The sequence below is a fragment of the Notechis scutatus genome, chromosome 1 (assembly GCF_049901735.1).
Source record: "Notechis scutatus isolate UNSWTSFEM ecotype Mainland chromosome 1, rNotScu1.2, whole genome shotgun sequence".
NCBI lineage: Eukaryota > Metazoa > Chordata > Lepidosauria > Squamata > Elapidae > Notechis > Notechis scutatus.
In genome coordinates, this window is record NC_142009.1 from 325878440 (window position 1) to 325895644 (window position 17205).

At 41.7% G+C, this 17205-nt stretch overlaps 1 protein-coding gene across 2 annotated transcripts; it reads right to left on the reverse strand.

Moving 5' to 3' along the window:
- Nucleotides 1-4440: 4440 nt before the first annotated feature.
- On the reverse strand, nt 4441-15069 carry SMIM24 (small integral membrane protein 24). 2 transcript variants are annotated; one of them, XM_026681088.2, is made up of 4 exons: nt 12978-15069; nt 8061-8190; nt 7095-7139; nt 4441-5908 (listed from the first exon to the last, which is right to left on the reverse strand). In XM_026681088.2, the coding sequence occupies exons 1-4, from the start codon at nt 13042-13044 to the stop codon at nt 5839-5841; spliced, it is 312 nt and encodes a 103-aa protein (XP_026536873.1). In that variant the 5' UTR covers nt 13045-15069; the 3' UTR covers nt 4441-5838. The 2 variants fall into 2 exon arrangements, with proteins under 2 accessions (XP_026536873.1, XP_026536875.1); XM_026681090.2 differs by lacking the exon at nt 12978-15069 and adding an exon at nt 9281-9726.
- Nucleotides 15070-17205: the final 2136 nt, after the last annotated feature.

The following is a 17205-nucleotide window of genomic DNA, read 5'->3' on the forward strand; positions in this document are numbered from 1 at the left end:
TACGCTGGCTGTCACAAGAGCCCTGACCAGACTGTTCATTACGCATGGCCTCCCTGACACCTTGATATCTGATAATGGCCCCCAGTTCACCTCTTGTGAGTTTGGAGTTTTCGCAGCCAACCTGGGCATAAGGCACACCCTCACAGCCCCTTTTCACCCTGCAAGCAATGGGATGGCTGAGAGGGCTGTTAGGTCTATAAAGGAAGCCTTGGCAAGATTTGGCCAAGCAGATTGGCACTCCAAACTGTCCACCTACTTGCTCACCCAGCATTCAACTCCATGCACCACTACCAACAAGTCCCCTGCAGAACTATTGATGGGCAGACGCCTTAGGACCACCCTGGACAGGTTGCACCCCCACTATGCCCCTGGCACCCCTCTAGGCTCTGACAGCCATGCCAGGGAATTTGCCCTGCAGGACCTGGTTTATGCCAGGAACTATGCAGGGCACCCTCTATGGATGCCAGGGCAAATAGTTTCCATTACAGGACCCAAGTCCTACAGGATCCTCTTGGAGGATGGTCGAGTATGGCGCCGGCACATCGACCAGTTAAGGAGGCGTTGGGAAAGAGCTGCCATTGACTCCCAAGGACCGCCAGACACCCCGGTCTACCAGCCGCATGCTGAAGCCAACCCGCCGAGCGAACCGGTCTACCCAGCGGCCGCAAACGGTTCCCTACCAGACGACCCGGTCTACCTGCCAAGCCCCGAGCCGTCCCCGCAGCGAGCCGATCGGAGGGACCTACCTGGTCAGCAGCAGGACACTCGGACAAGGGCTTCGGAAGACCAGCGACGAGCTCCAGGCGACACCCAGCGAGCAGGGGACTCCTTACCAGCCGGCAAGCCCCTTGAACTACGGCGATCTGGCCGCGAGCGAAGGCGGCCTACCTGGCTGCAGGACCACGCATGCTCCTGGCCAGGGGAAAGGAGTGCTGTGTTCAAAGACTGACGGCAGTCCTCACTCTGGTCCGCCGCCTGCGCGGGAGCGCCGACCGCTCCCATTGGTTGATGCCGTTTGACAGCCGGCTATAAAAGGAGCTGTCAAATGGCATCAGCTGTCGCCGCCAGCTGACTGCCAGTTAGCCTCGGCAGCCGCGGCGACCCTTTATTCGCTAGAATAAAGTCTGTTAATGTTGAGCCTGTGTCTGTCTGAATCTCTACCGCCGCTCCACAACACTCACGTTGCCAGCTTACCCAAAGAAAGCAAAAGTTTGCTTTCCACAGTTTTGGCCCATTTTATGCCCTATTTGTGCATTTTTAGATTTGCACTAATTCCTAAGATCTTTAGCTTTTTGTTCAGACAGACACCCCAGGGCTCCCACTCCCAGCATCGCCATAGAGATGGATTCTGGAGGTCATAGTTCCATGACATCTGGAGTATCTGACATACCCCTCCAATTGCCTTATGACTGGAAATATAGGAAGTCCGAGCCCAAAATTTCTGCTGTTAAGTGAAACATTTGCTAAGGGACTTTGGCCGCATTTTATGACCTTTCTTGCCACAGTTAAGTGAATCACTGCAGTTAAGTGAATAACACAGTTGTTAAGCGAATCTGGCTTCCCCAAGACTTTGCTTGTCAGAAGTTGCAAAAGGGGATCCCATGACCTCTCGGGACATTGCAAAAGTCATAAATATGAGTTGCTAAGTGTCTGAATTTTGATCACGTGATCATGGTTTGTAAGTGTGAAGGATGGTCATAAGTCACTTTTTTCAGTACAGTTGTAACTTTGGATGGTTATTAAATGAATTGTTGTAAGTCAAAGACTACCTGTAGAGTCCTAACTTGCCCCCTATGCAAATGGATTTGCTGTGAAGCACACATGAGCGCAGACCCCATTGAAAAGTTGGTAACATTCTCAAATGGGCTTCTAGGTAAAGTCTTTCTAAGCCTTTTTTTCTCCCGAGGCCACTTTCTACTTTTAAAAATTATTCAGCCCCCGCCCCCAAGAGTTTTTGTTTGGGTTATATTTATAGATATTTACCAGACTGTATTAAAAATTACCATACTGGAGGTTGCACAAGAGCACATCCTATTCTCACAGGGCCTCCACAGCCTCTGAAAATTGTGCAAGAATGCAGTGTGCTTTCAGGAATAGCTGTTGTTGGATGTTGGTGTATGCTGCCAACCAAAAGGTTGCGCTGTGTCAGCTTTGACATGCACATCATAGGTTCGCCATCACTGAACTAGGCAGACTAACCAACCATTCTGAACGTTCCCAGAAGTGCTTCCTTTGTTATCAGTTGCAACAAAAATACCTGTTAGGAATATGAGTCACCTAACAGCTATTTGGGTTAGAAATATATAAACAAGGATAAACATTTTAGTACTATATCTTTAAGGGAATGCAAGAGCATGCAATTGGGTGTGGTTTCTCAAACAGCCATAAAATGGAGCCAGGAACCTGGGTTGTCTTAGTCTCAGAAGAGAGTGTGACTGTATCTCTTTTTCCTTCTGTTGGAGAATATTGCCATTCCTCCATTTCTTCTAATTGACTGATATTACTGGATTTAATGTAAGTCTGATACTGAACTGTTTCTGACACTGGAATTTGATATTTGGATTATCCCTGGATGAAAACTGACTGATTTTACCTGTGAATGACTTTGGATTGCTTATTTTGGACTTTGCTTAAACCTTTCTGGAAGTAAAAAACCTACATTTACTGTACAGTGTATCTGTGTGCTGTGTGTGTATTATTCAAACACTTCTCTCAAATACGTCTCCCTGTATGCGCTCATTCTCCTAACGGGGAATTACCTCAACAATACCCCTCAAAATATTTGGGGTCTAACTCAGATATCCTTAACAAAGATGGATGCCATGCATCTTACTGAAGCTGGCTCTGCTCCACCTTATGTTCAGCAAAATCTAGCATAGGATCATACAAATCTAATTTCCAGAGTGTGGAAAGGCGTGAAGCCCTTGAAGTCAATGCTGTACATCTCATGATGCTTCAGTGTCAGTGATTTGGCTCTACAACGCTTCTACTGACGCTTTTAGCTTAGCTTGTAACCTTAGCCTTTGTGCATGATTACTAGGGAAGAGAGGAATTTAAAAGCCATTGTACCTTGTCCCCAGGTGCCTCTTCCAGTGTTTCCCATCAGCAGGGATATGACAATGTAGAAGGTAGTTCTTTAAAAAAAAATCATTTCAAGTTTCTAGTCCTTAGGAACTTACTGAAAAAAGTTGCATCCAATTCAGTATGAACATGTACACCTGGCTTGCATGATGGCTTCCCAATACTAAAAGATGCAGATTGCAACAAAGAGAACAGAAAACTTTGGTTTTTGGTTGCCCTTTTTTCACTTCAGGGTAGACATGATAGCAGTGCTCCAATATTTGAGGGGCTGCCACAGAGAGGAAGAGATCAACCTATTTTCCAAGGCACCCGAAGGCCAGAGAAGGAATAATGTATGGAAACTGAACAAAGAGAGATTCAACCTGGAAATAAGGAGATATTTTCTGACAGTGAGAACAATCAACTAATGGAATGGATATTGCCTTCAGAAGTTGCGGGAGTTTCATCTTTGGAGGCTTTCAAAAGGAGACTGGACTGCCATTTGTCAGAAATGGTGTAGGGTCTCCTGCTTTGGCAGGATGTTGGACTAGATGACCTACAAGGTCCCTTCCAACTCTGTTAATCTGTTAAAGTCCAGATTTTTGCAGCCTGTTCTATATTAAATGACTTTCATGCATTACAAATAACACAGTAAAGTGAAATGTGATTTACTGTACATATTTGAAGCTGATTACGTGTGAATATATTTCATGTGATGTGTTCTACAAAGCAGTTGAGTTTTATTTGATTTATCATGGCTGATCCTAAAAGGAGGGAGGGAGGAAGGAAGGAAGGAAGGAAAGAAGGGCAAAATTGCACCCATGTTTCTGGTTTCTGCCAGATGCAGATAGTTCTTGACTTACAACCACAATTGAGCCCAGAATTATGACCATCAGTCATCTAGTCATTCAGTAGGTCATCATATTATAGATCCAATTTTACAACATATTTTCTGGTAGCCATTAAGCAATTGTCTGCAATGGGTTTTTTCTCCTGGAAACCAGAAATAAATGCTGGTTTCTGGCAAAAAAAAGTTGTCAATTGTCATCACATGACCTTGGGATCTTCTTCGTTGAAGCACAGTGTGTATTTCTGGAGTTTGTGACACTTCAGCAAAAGGGTTGCTTCATTCCCTCATCCTTTTGAACATGGGCAGATAGCCAGTTTTTTTCTTATTTAGCAAGCCCAATCTGAAACATTTCTCAACATGGGCCTCTTTTACCACAACAAACTATATGTAACTTTCAAAAAGATCCAGAGAACCGTTTACTATCACCCACAAAAAATAATAACAACAACAACAATAATGCAAAAGCTGAGCAACCTAGAATAAACAAATAGAAATGGACGACTGCAAGGAAGCAACTTACTTCGGACGGCTTCTGCAGATGACAGTTTAATGAATTTCTTTATGTATTCATTCATCTGTTCTTACTTTTGGTGATGTAAATTTAGATGGCTTGCTCTTATCTTAGGCCTGGATGCTAAACACTCAAGTCTGCTAGCCCAGGGGTCCCCAACCACCGGTCCCCGGACCGGTACCGGTCCGTGGATCATTTTTTACTGGGCCGCAAAGCTTGGGCGCCACCATCTTGTTTCGACGGCGCTTCTGGGTTTTTGGTTGCTTCCGAGTTTTCGGTTGGAAAGCGGCGTTTGGGTGCTCGCGCCTTAGTTTCATCAAAGGGGGGTGGGGTGGCTTCGAATGAAGAGCTGTCCCGATGGCGGTGGACTCTTGTGTTACTCAGGTACTGGTCCATGGAAGAATAAATAATCGTGAAACCGGTCCCTGGTTCAAAAAAGTTTGGGGGCTACTGTGCTAGCCTGAATGGGAGACCATAGTGGGAGCTCAGAAAACATGTACAGTGTCCAGGATTAAAGGAAATTGCAAATCGTTTTTTGCATTATTGCCAAGAGAACAACATGGACACATACAGGTAGTGCTTGACGTACTACCACAACTGAGCCCAAAACTGATGTTGCTAAATGAAACATTTGTTAAGTGAGTTTTGCCTCATTTTACAGCTTTTCTTGCCACAGTTGTTAAGTGAATCACTGGAGTTATGACATTAGTGACATGGTTGTTAAGTGAATCTGGCTTCATTGACTTTGCTTGTCAGAAGGTTGCAAAAGATGACTGGATATTGCAATGGTCATAAATACGAGTCAGTTTCTAAGTGTCTGCATTCTGATCATGGAACCATGGGGAAGCTGCAATGGCCGTAAGTGTGAAAAATGGTCATAAGTCACTTTTTTCAGTGTTGTAACTTTGAAGTCGCTAAATGAACTGTTATAAGTTGAGGACTACCTGTATTCACGTAGTCACCACCCTGGCAACTTCTGTTGCTATTGTGAGCTAGCTTTGCTTTCATCTAATTTCGAGGGATCATTAAGCAGTGATGTGCTGGTAATTAAAAAAAACAACAGCTAAATCTGGAAATTCTTGTCCAGGTCTTTCAGATAATTCTGAATTCAGTCATTTTGTCGCTTGCATCCTTACGATTTATATTGACTGTTTCCTAGTATGATTTGATTGCTTATTGTACCCTATGACTATCATTAAGTCTGGTACCTGATGATTCTTGACTCTTGACGAATGTATCTTTTCTTTTATGTACACTGAGAGCATTTGCACCAAGATAAGTTCCTTGTATGTCCAATCACACTAGAATTCTATTCTATTCTATTCTATTCTATTCTATTCTATTCTATTCTATTCATTTTGTAATGGCGGCTGGTCCTCTTTCCCCTTGGAGACCTTTTACATGCTGTTATGATCCCCTACATATTGGTTTCCAAATCCCCCTCTTCTGGGTCCATTGCTTTGTTTTCGTAGACATTTTGCTCAGTGCTGTGGGGAGAAGAGGAAAAAACAAAACAGGAAGTGTGAAAAGCAGCAGAATGTTAGGATAGTTGGCCATGACAGTCAGAAGGGACAGGCCTTGTTGCCCAACAGTTATGCTGGTTTTGTCATATTGATTATATTATGAGCTGCGGTGGCACAGTGGTTAGAGGGCAGAACTACAGGCTGCTTCTGCTGACTGCTGGCTGCCTGCAATTTGGCAGATCGAATCTCACCAGGCTCAAAGTTGACTCAGCCTTCCATCCTTCTGAGGTGGGTAAAAGGAGGGCCCAGATTGTTGGGGGCAATAGGCTGACTCTGTAAACCGCTTAGAGAGGGCTGTAAAGCACTGTGAAGCAGTATATAGGTCTAAGGGCTATTGCTATTTATTTATTTTGATTTTGGCCCCTCCTAATTACAAGGTGACTTTGCTCACAATGTAAGAATAGCACCAATAAATAGAAATACAGTAAGGGAACTAATTAATCAAAATGCCAACCCAAACCACTCACATCAAAATATATGAAACATAATGCAAACATATCTAAATTGTAACCCACCCATCTTCAAGTTGCCAAATTTGAGAAAAAACTGATGTAGATGTTGAAGAAGAGGGGAGAGCATGTCAAACCCTGGGACACATTTTGATGAAAGCAGCCAGAGCCACCCAGGTGGTCCTCAACTTATGACCATATAATAATAATTGGAATTAGAACTTCCATTTCCAAATAAGGCAGTTGTTATGTAAATCCAGCCCAATTTTATGTTTTTCTTTTATCACAGTTAAGTGAATCATCCCAGTTGTTAAGTGAATCACATAATTGTTAAGCGAATCCAACTTCTCGCATTGACTTCGCTTGTTACAAGCCAGCTGAGAAGGTCACAATTGGCAGCCACATGATTCCTCGACGTTACGACTGTTGTAAATCCATGTCTGCTGCCAAGGGCCAAAATTTTAATCACGTGACAGTAAGGGACACTGCAACAGCCGTAAGTGTGAGGACTTGTCATAAGTCACTTTTTTTCAGTGCTATTGTAACTTGAATCACTAAATAAATGGTTGTAGGTCAAGGATTACTTGTGCGAGCCCATGGTTGGGTGAGAGGAACATGAATAACCAGGTTGACCAGCTCCACCACTAGATACCCAAGACATAAAATGCGTTTTAAAAATCTATTGAAGCAGTAATATTTACCTGTGTTTGGTCTCTATGTTCTCCATCTCATCCTTGTCATCCTTTCTGCAAAAGGGAACAATATTAATGAAGAATTAGGGAAGGGAGGATGAAAAAGCAGGGTAGAAACCGCCCCCACTCCTCAAAATATAAGACCTTCTTTGCTCCACTCCTTAAACACACAGAGATACAATCACACCATCACACTAATCAGATAGAAACCTGGTGACCTTCATTCATACAATGATCTCAACTTGATTAGCTGTAACTTTGATTAGAGATGGAGGAGAGCTTTTCAGCAGCTTAGATTTGTGGTGTAAATTCAGCCTCTTTGATTAGCTTGTTGTTCAGTGTTTTGGGCAAATCTGCAAAATGGGTTAATTATGTAACCAAGAAAGGTGATTACATGAAATTGATTGAGTTTTATCTTTTCCTAGTGGAGCAGATCAGGAATCCAGTCTTAATGTGCTTGTGATGTTTGTGTTCATCAGGTGAAACAGGTCAGGCTCCAGTCATACATGCCGGGTGGGAAGACCAAGAAGAGATCTAATCGTGTAATCCAGAAACAGCCTTTATTTTGGACTGTAGCGCTCTGGCACCAAACTGGGAAATGTAAGCCAAGACTATCGCTGTGACACTGCAATTAAAGCCTTATCTCTTTTTACTTGCCTCTCACACACAACACATGTAAACAAGAGGTAGAGTACAATCATGTGTTGTAACTCCTGTCTTAGCTTTTTTGACACACTCCCTTCCCCATGTGTGCAAGGTGGATGGACTCAGCTCAGTTACAGTGTTGGTGGGCACAGCATTAGAAGTTCTGAAGGACCTGGTTGGGGGACAGATCTTTTTAGAGAAGGTCTATCAACATGTTTGCTAAGAGCTGATGCCAATTTGAAGGCACATAATCAGTCCATCAATGGTTGTTCCGGTTATGTGTTAAGCGAGATCTTAAAACCTAAAGAAAGAGATCTAGAAGAAACATACTTTTGGGAGAAAAATATCCGATGGATGAGGTTTGCCACGAACATCACAAACAAGAAGACCGTAACAGCGGTTAATCCCACCAGCCAGGGTTGCAAAGCCGTTGAGCCATTGGTTGTTTCCTTCACAAGGCCTGCCGGAGTCAATACGATAAAGATCTGAATTACCCTTACAGTCTGATTATTCCATCACACCCCCTTTTGTGGGCTTTGCAATAATTGAGGGCTCCCAAATCCAGCCTGCAAAGATATGTATGACCAGCAGATGGCAACAAAGAGGGTTTGTATCTCATGACTGCCATCTATGGCTCCCTGGAGGTTTGCAGCCCAGTTGTGGTAGCCCTAAGTTTGACCAAGGACTTCGTGCTGGACGCTGTAATGTAACAACCGATTAACCACCCTCATTCATGTACAGAGTGTATGTCTCACTTTGAATGGGAGAAGATGCTATAGCACAGACTGAATTGCCAATCGCTTTGCTGATTCTGCTGATTTTTCTCAAATTAAGATAATGCAACTGATATATCTGATTTTTTAAAAAATAAGGTTTCAAATTCCCAGATACTCCACAGCATGAAAAAAATCATTACGGAGGATTCCTGGAAATTCCCAGCTCCAATTTCTGGCTGCTGAGTTTTCAGCAAATATTAGTATTTTTCACTGCAGTGGACTGTTTATAGCCTCAGGGCACATATGACCCTTGAGCCCATTGTGGCATCCTGAAAGCTTTGCTGATCAAGATGGGTAAAAATTGGTTGGCAGCCTTGTGCCACCATACACATGAAAATAAAGATGTTCACCTTCGAGTAAATTTTAGTTTGCTTTAAAAATCCCAAAAAGGCCTTACTATTGAATTAGTGGTAGCTGAATTCCAGCTTTGCTAAACAAATGATTTCCTCAATACTGTCCAACTATTTACTAAGTCTGCATTACTATTACTATTAATCCTCTCATCGTTCCTATCACCCATCCCCTCCCACCTGTGACTGTATGACTGTATCTTTGTTGCTTGTATCCTTACGATTGTTTCCTAGTATGATTTGATTGCTTATTTGTACCCTATGACTATTATTAAATGTTGTACCTTATGATTCTTAACTCTTGACGAATGTATCTTTTCTTTTTATGTACACTGAGAGCATTTGCACCAAGACAAATTCCTTGTGTGTCCAGTCACACTTGGCCAATAAAGAATTCATTCATTCATTCATTACATCCACCCACCCCCAGTGTTCCCTAAACTCTTCTGGAACATTATAAGTGGATCTCAGAAACTCAGTGGTTGCTTATTTTCAATCTGATACATTATGCCCTCCTATTTGCTGGAAATCGAGCCAGTTTGATCTAGCCAATCACCAGGAGTTTGTGAATTTGAATTCCATCTTAGACAAGAAAGCTGTCCGGGTGATCTTGGGACAATGGGTCTCTCTCAACTCATCTCACAGGGTTGTTGTTGTGGGGAAAATAGGAGGAGGAAGCAACATTATGTTCGCCAGATTGAGTTACTTATAAAATCATAAAGGCGGGATAAAATCTAATAAATAAATACATGAATGGGACATAATAACAAGAAGTACCGGGTTTCTGTTGAAGTGTAACATCTTAAAGGCAGCTTGCATGGAATTGGGATGGTAATGATTAATAACTGACAGAGCTTTCTCAAGAGGCTATGCCAGAAGTCTCCAAACTTGGCAACTTTAAGATTTGTGGACTTCAACTCCCAGAATTCTCCAGCCAGTTGGAGAATTCTGGGAGTTGAAGTCCACAAGTCTTAAAGCTGCCAAGTTTGGGGACCCCTGGGCTATGCACTGCATCGCCTCCAAGTCTTCAGTGCTTCACAAAAGACCAGCAGGGCCAATCTGATCTTAGGGGTGTTAATCTGTGGTGTTCCAGAGGACAATGTTCAACTGGAGTTAGTTTTTTATCATGAGGAATCCCGTTGGAACACATTCCTTCTATCGTTTGTGTGCCTTGATTTGGGGGGGGGGGTTCATTTTCCCATTCTTATCAAACAGGTTATGTGGCTGCACCAAATCTGATTTTGTTGCTAACAAGAGTGACCATGGCCCAAATTCCAGAAATGGCCACAAATTGTTAATGGCATGGGAGAATGACCTTGGGAGAGAGAAAGAAGAGCTACACGCTGGACAACCTGCATGAAAAGACACCTCAGCCCCCTGAAGGAGGAGGATCTGGGAAGCATCTCAGAGGGATACCTCCCTAGTTTTCTGGAGAGTAACAGGAAAGGAGGGGAGAAATACTTTCAGTCTTGCAAGATTCTGTTAATCAATGTAATTATGCAATAAAAATAGAGCTAATTTGACCCGATACATCTATTTATAAAAATAGTTAACAGGTAAACGAACAACAAAGTTTAACAAAGCTAGATGTTTCAGTTCAAACTGGTTGCAAATAGACATAAAACAAAGATTAAAAATTCTGATCCTGGTCTGCAAGGTGAAGAAGCAATTATTGCTATGTGGGAAGCCACCCCCTCCTAGAAGAATTAAATACTTTTGAGGAATATTAAAAAAAGGCAGATTATTATATTTCCCAAAGGGCAAAATGGAGAAACATGTTTTTTTTAGAGGCAGAAAGCAACCTCCACATTCCTTAATAGCCCCAGCAGATACTGGGGCCAGCTTTTAGAAATGCAGATTTGGTAATCTATTTTGAAACAAAAGCAGAATGGTAGGATTAGAAGCAGCTATCACTCAAGATCCACACAGGACAAAGCCATTAAGCCACAATAGGAATTATTGCATCACCCTCAGAGCAGTCCAAAGTTCAACCAAACCTACCTCAGGCAAACAACTAGGATTTGTACTTTGCCTGTAGAACCAGCTGTGACTCCTACATAACCCCTACATGGGCCCATGGGAGTCTGACAACAGCCAATAGAATACATGTTCTTGCACAGGAACAGGAAGCTCAAGTGCCAAGCTCAAGAGAACACCACCCCCCACTCTCAACTCCATGTGGTCAGCTGCACCAGGACCATGTGCTTGATGGTTCTGCTTCATCATTAAACCATCTTTCCAATCAGCTTCCATGTTTCTGATATCTTTCTCCCAGCTTGGAACTGAACCAGATGGATATTTCTTTCCATAGTTGTAACATATGTATCAGTATTCAACTAGGGGAAATAATATATGTCTATGTGTCTTTGTTTTTCATTTTTAATGGACATTATTTTTTAATGTCTTTGTCCAATTGGGTTTTCTTTTTGGAAATATTCTTTTTTGTTTTGTTTTGGAGTTTGTATTTTAACTTTTTGAACAAAAAAAAAATGGAGAAAAAATAGTTAGTACTTTTATTTATTTATATTACTTATTTCTAACCCTCCCATCTCCTTCATAGTTGTATTCTAATATTCTAGTAAACTAAAATTCCCTGTTGTGCTTCTTGCCTGGACTACCTCAAAGGGCTAACACAAATGGCACACGAGAAATAATTGTGTGCTCCTCTGACCAGAGTTTTCTTTTTTTCTTGTAATCTAATGATCACCTCAAGCTTCCTAGGTCAGGGATCTCATCTCTTCAAAAGTTGGAAAGCTTAACACCAGCTGTCTCCAAAGGCTGTAAATGATATTCAGATTGAATTTCGTGCTTGCTATGGTCAATTTTCCCTGAGTTTAATTTAATCATTTTAAATGTCACACTTAAAAGATTTATTCACAAAGTCTGGAAATGGGTCAAACTGTTGATAATTTAGGCTACAAAACCATGTCACTTTAAAATGTAATATAAGAACCGTATCCTATTTGAAGGCTCATGTTCTTTTTAAGTTAATCTTTATTTAATTTTATTTACATATTGTGAAGGGAATGTTAAATCAAACTAAATTATCTAGGAACTTGGATGGGGTAATAGACAATAATTTCATCTTTGTTGCACATAAATACTACATTTAATAATGTTATGTTTAATAATTTTAAGCCTACTGGATGAAAGTTATCTTTTGAATTCCTGTAATATTGCCATTTTTTGTGATTCAACTTTTCTATTGGAATGTCAAACATTTTATGAAAATAATAAAATCCCTTCTGATTTTTCAAGAATTTCCTGCTGTGTAAAAATGGTCAACTTTATAAGCTCTAAGGAGCCACTTAGATTTTTTAAAAAAATATTTAAGGCCAGTTTTGAATCTGATATAATAGCTTGAGTTGTACTTTTTCCTGTTTTAATTTTAAAAATCACTGTAAAACAAGAACTTTATTAAACAACCACATACAATAATACCTGGTCACTTCAGGAAGCCATGAAGGGCTATTATGACTATCCCCTTAGCTGATGAATTGGTTTTCCTTAAATTGGATGGATTTCCCTATTTGATAATTGCAATTAAATATATGATATCTTTTAAAATTTGACTGGATGTCTGTTTGTTTTTAATCCAAAATTACATTTTTGAGGAACTGCATGCCACTCAGAGCTAGCTGATTGAAGCGGCTTGTGAGTCTTGTATATTAATTAATATAAATATTACACAAGGTTCCTGACACAAATGGGGCCTTACCAGAGATGGTATTCAGCAGATTCTGATCAGTTCTGGAGAACCGGTAGCGGAAATTTTGAGTAGTTTTGGAGAACCGGCAAATACCATCTCTGACTGGCCCTGCCCCATCTATTCTCTGCCTCCGGAGTTTGAGCTGGGTCTTCTTTTGTTGCCCTGCACAGGAAAATGTAGCTGGAAAGCAGGTTAGTTGGGTGGGGAGGGAATGAGATTTTGCAGTATCCTTCCCTTGAAGTGGGGTGGGAATGGAAATTTTACAGTATCCTTCCCCTGTCATGCCCACCAAGCCACACCCACAGAACCAGTAGTAAAAAAAAATTGAATCCCACAACTGGGCCTTACATAGCTGCCCCCAAATCCTTCCCAGCATGGCCCTCAGATTTTCCCACCCAACGCTGTTCCATACCTTGGCCACGAGAACAGGGAGTGAAGACAGCTCCTACAAACACGGTCCAGTAGAAAAACAAGTTCATTGTCGTTTTCTTTTCTTCAGTCTGGAAGCCTTGTGTGTCACAGTGTGTTCCTTGCACCTTTGTTGCTACTGCTTTAGAAGGAAGGGATGGATTATTTTCCTTGCAACCTGGAGTATGGACTTGGAACGGGAGGGCACTTGATAATGACTCCTCATTAGGGCTTTATGAAACCGATACCAAGCTGCTGTGCCTCAATAGGAGAAAAATGTACAACCAGTTAGATCAATGGAAAGGCGTGCAAAACCCTGTGGAATGGCAGAACAACCAGAGTGGATTAAACATCAGGAGACAAATGAGAAAAAGCAACAGGGATGTCAGAGATAAAATATGCTGATTGAGTCATCAAGAATAATTTTTATTGTAAAGGGAGGGAGGGAGGGGGAGAGGGAGGGAGAGGGAGAGAGAGAGAGACAGAGAGAGAGAGAGAGAGAGAGGAGGGATAAACAATAGGGGATGTCAGAGATTAAAAATATGCTGAGCCATCAAGGATACTTTTTTTATTGGGAGAAAGGAAGGAAAGGAAGGAAGGAGGGAAAGAGGGACAGATAATGGGGGTGTGAGAAATGAAAATATGCTGATTGAGCCATCAAGGAAAAAAATATTGTAAAGGAAGGAAGGAAAGGAGGGACAGTGCATTAAGGCTTCACGTGCAAAACCAAATCACATCTTCCTTCAGCCGGAGTCTCCAAACTTGGCAACTTTAAGACTTGTGGATTTCAACTCCCAGAATTCTCCAGCCAGCACAGTCCACAAGTCTTAAAGTTGCCAAGTTTGGAGACCTCTGCTTTAGATTATCCTGCCTAGTAGAATGAGGCTGTGCTTGCATACAAGCTGAGGGCCCTTTGAGATGAAGCCCACGTCCTGTGTCTCCTTCCTCCCATCTCATTCCAACAATAGTTCCAGAGGATTTTGTTTTTATTTCATGATTCCCCAACCCCAGTATTTTTTTCAACGTCCTTTTTATTTTCCTCTGTAGTCTGTCAAGTGGGAAAATATGGAGTGATGGTTGTGCAGCGTTTTCCATAAGGTTAAATAGCAGTCATGTACATGAAACACACCACACGCGAACAGAAACGGGAAAGCAAAATTTGATTAAAATGCTTGTTGCATTTTAAAGGAGGATTCTTTCTTTGTCCTCCCAGGCTACAATTTGGAATTGTTAAGCTACACACAAGCATGGCATGATTTGATCCTGCCCAGTTCTTGGGTGCCCATGGAAAGACTACTAGCCTGCATACCATTAAGAAATGTCAGCTTTCCCCCCCTCTAATAAAATGATATTCTTCTTTAATTTATCCTTTGACATGCTTATATAAGTTCCAAGAATTGTGTCATTTCTCCTCCTGATATTAACGAATTGTGCTCTGCATATACTCAAGGACAAGGGTCTCCAAACTTGGAAAGTTTAAGATTTTTAAGATTTAAGACTCTCAGAATTCCTGAGCTAACATGACAGCAGGAGAAATTCTGGGGGTTGAAGTCCACAAGTCTTAAAGCTGTCAAATTTGAAGGCCTCTGCCTTAGACCTCTCAATCTTTTCCAGCCCCACCTTCTCAAACAAAAACAACAATTATTCTTTAGAACAAACTGTCCATAAGTCTTTTTTGTTTGTTTGTTTCTTTTGGCAGATACCCTCCTGCTGATGGGAAAACAAATCCAATTTCCTCTTTCTCATCTGTTAGAAAAACAAAATGCAGCCGTCAGGAGCATTACGTGAACCCAAGGACAGATCAAAGGGTGGTTAATTACTTGTATGTAGGCAGGAGTGGGAGTGGTCAGTGATACACCCACTCCTAATGATTGGAAAAGAATGAGTTTTGTTGTGCATTTAGGGTCTTAATTTTGCCACACTTTTCTACAAAAATATAGCCAGTTTAGTGTAATGGCTAAGCCAAGCTAGAATCCAGGAGACTGTGAGTTCTAGTCCTGCCTTAGACATGAAAGCCAGTTACTGTCTCTCAGCCCAATCCACCACACAAGTGTGAGAAAAAGAGGAGGAAGAAGTATTATGTGTATTTGATGCCTTGAGTTATTTATAGAACTAATGTCTAGCACCTCAATACATCGATACAGAGACAATCATATGAAGTTTTTAAAACCAGCAGTTTTGCCACCCAGTCCCAGTAGCACAAGTTCAGACTGTTCAGGGCACCACCAATATGGAAATTGAGTTGTGGCAGGGGCAGTAAATATCAAGATGGTGGCTTTGATCATATGATTGCAGCAGCCACCTTGAATTTCTCTCACACTCATGCACACACGGATGGTTAGACACATTGTCTTATTTTATTTCCCCCCACAGTGCTCTTCCCTTACTTCAAAATTATCTGGTTGTGATGGCATTGAGCTGCTTCTCACTTTGTTATAAATGGTCCATGAATCCCTGCATATCTGTACAGTAAGCAAAAAGAGTTTGATCAGGGGTGGGTTTCTACCGGTTCTGTCCACCTCTGTAGAACAGGTAGCTCTGAAGAGCAGCAGACATAGAACTGGTTCTATGTCTGCTGATGTTTTTGCCCACCCACCCGGGCTCTTACCTGATCTTTATTTCCTGATTTTTCAACTTCAGCTGTGAACTATGCACAGCTCGTTAAAAAAACAAGAAAAGAGGGCTGTTTCAAAGGTTGCTTCTCTGCACTCAGTGTTGCTAATGATGATTTACAGGCTTGTGGCTCACAGCAGGCAGGGAAGCTGGTAAATACCGCCCGGTAGTTAACCCTGTCCTATCCCACCCGATTTTGATGCATTTATCAACTAATTCAGAGGTCTCCAAGCTTGGCAACTTTAAGACTTGTGGACTTCAACTCCCAGAATTCTCCAGCCAGCATAGCTGGCTGAGGAATTCTGGAAGTTGAAGTCCACAAGTCTTAAAGTTGCCAAGTTTGGTGGATCCTGAACTAAATTATAGGCTACAATCAACTCTGGATGCCTTTTCAAATTTAAAACAATAAATACAAAACAACTCTAAAACGAAAGATTAGTCCATTCAAGGAGCAAAATCACCCCTCCAAATCTTCCATAGTCCATCTGTCCCACTCAAGGCTAGTGGGAAAGTCATTTAGCTTATCTCCTCCTTTGAAGTTTTATCAGCTCACATGTCATGCAGCTAAAGGCCATATTTTCCATGCCCTGCTAACAGATGAAATCCATTGTGTTCCCATTAGTTTGATCTTGAAGATCTAATCTACTTAACTGAAAGCACTGGGTTGCTTCTGCCAATTCCAATTTTGACTATATGCAGTCTTGCCAAAGGTTAGGCAGTCGGAGTGTCAAATTAAGGAGTAAAACCAGTAAAACCAGTGAAATTCATCTCAAGAATTAGGTGTGTGTGTGTGTGATTAGCCCATTTAAAGAACATAAGATTTTTATCTTTGCTTAGTAAAAATAAATTCAAAGCCCACTAAAATGGTAAATTAACTTACAGCTCCAAATGAATATCTGAAGAAATAAATGAGATGCAGGAAAACCCCTCCCCTTCCCTTGTAATTGTAAGTGAAACTTCCATCCCCACAGGAACTGAATTTAAGAAAAATAGTTCTGTCATGGATCTTAATTCCCTGAAGTTTTGCCCAATGCCCAAGTAGATCTCAGGAGAAAATATTTTACCTTGTGCAGTGGAACAGAAAAGCCTTGCTCTAAATTTGAAAGTTCAATTTCTAACCTAGTATCTTATTCTGCAACAATACGGATAAATCCAATAAGCATTACTGCAATGCACTCTACATGGGGCTACCCTTGAAGAGCATTCCCAAGCTTCAACTGGTACAGAACATAGCAGTGCAGGCTGTAAAGGGTGATGCTTGTTTGGCACATGTAACACCACTATTGGTGAGCTCTATTGGTTGCCAGTGTGCTGCTGGGTGTAATTCAAGGTGCTGGTTGTCACCTTTAAAGCCCTTCATAGTAGTTTGGGATCGTGTTACTTGAAGAACAATCTCTCCCTGGTTGTTGCTACCTGTTTATTTCCGCAATAACTGGATCAACAGAACTAGTCAGTGGAACTAAGGAGAAAGTTCCTCGCAGAACTATTAGTCAATGGAACAGCTTGCTTGTTGTTGGTGCTCCATCGCTGGTGGTTTTCAAGAAAAGATTTGACAACTGTTTGTCCAGCATAGATTAAGGATTCTGCCTGGGGCAGGGGGTTGGACTAGAACAGAGGTT

Excerpts from the sequence above, each read along its gene's own strand:
- SMIM24 (XM_026681088.2), bottom strand. The coding sequence starts at position 13,044 with ATGAACTTGTTTTTCTACTGGACCGTGTTTGTAGGAGCTGTCTTCACT. Across the intron at positions 8,191-12,977 it reads TCCCTGTTCTCGTGGCCAAG|GCCTTGTGAAGGAAACAACC; the intron begins GTATGGAACAGC and ends TGACTCCGGCAG. Across the intron at positions 7,140-8,060 it reads CGGATATTTTTCTCCCAAAA|AAAGGATGACAAGGATGAGA; the intron begins GTATGTTTCTTC and ends TCCCTTTTGCAG.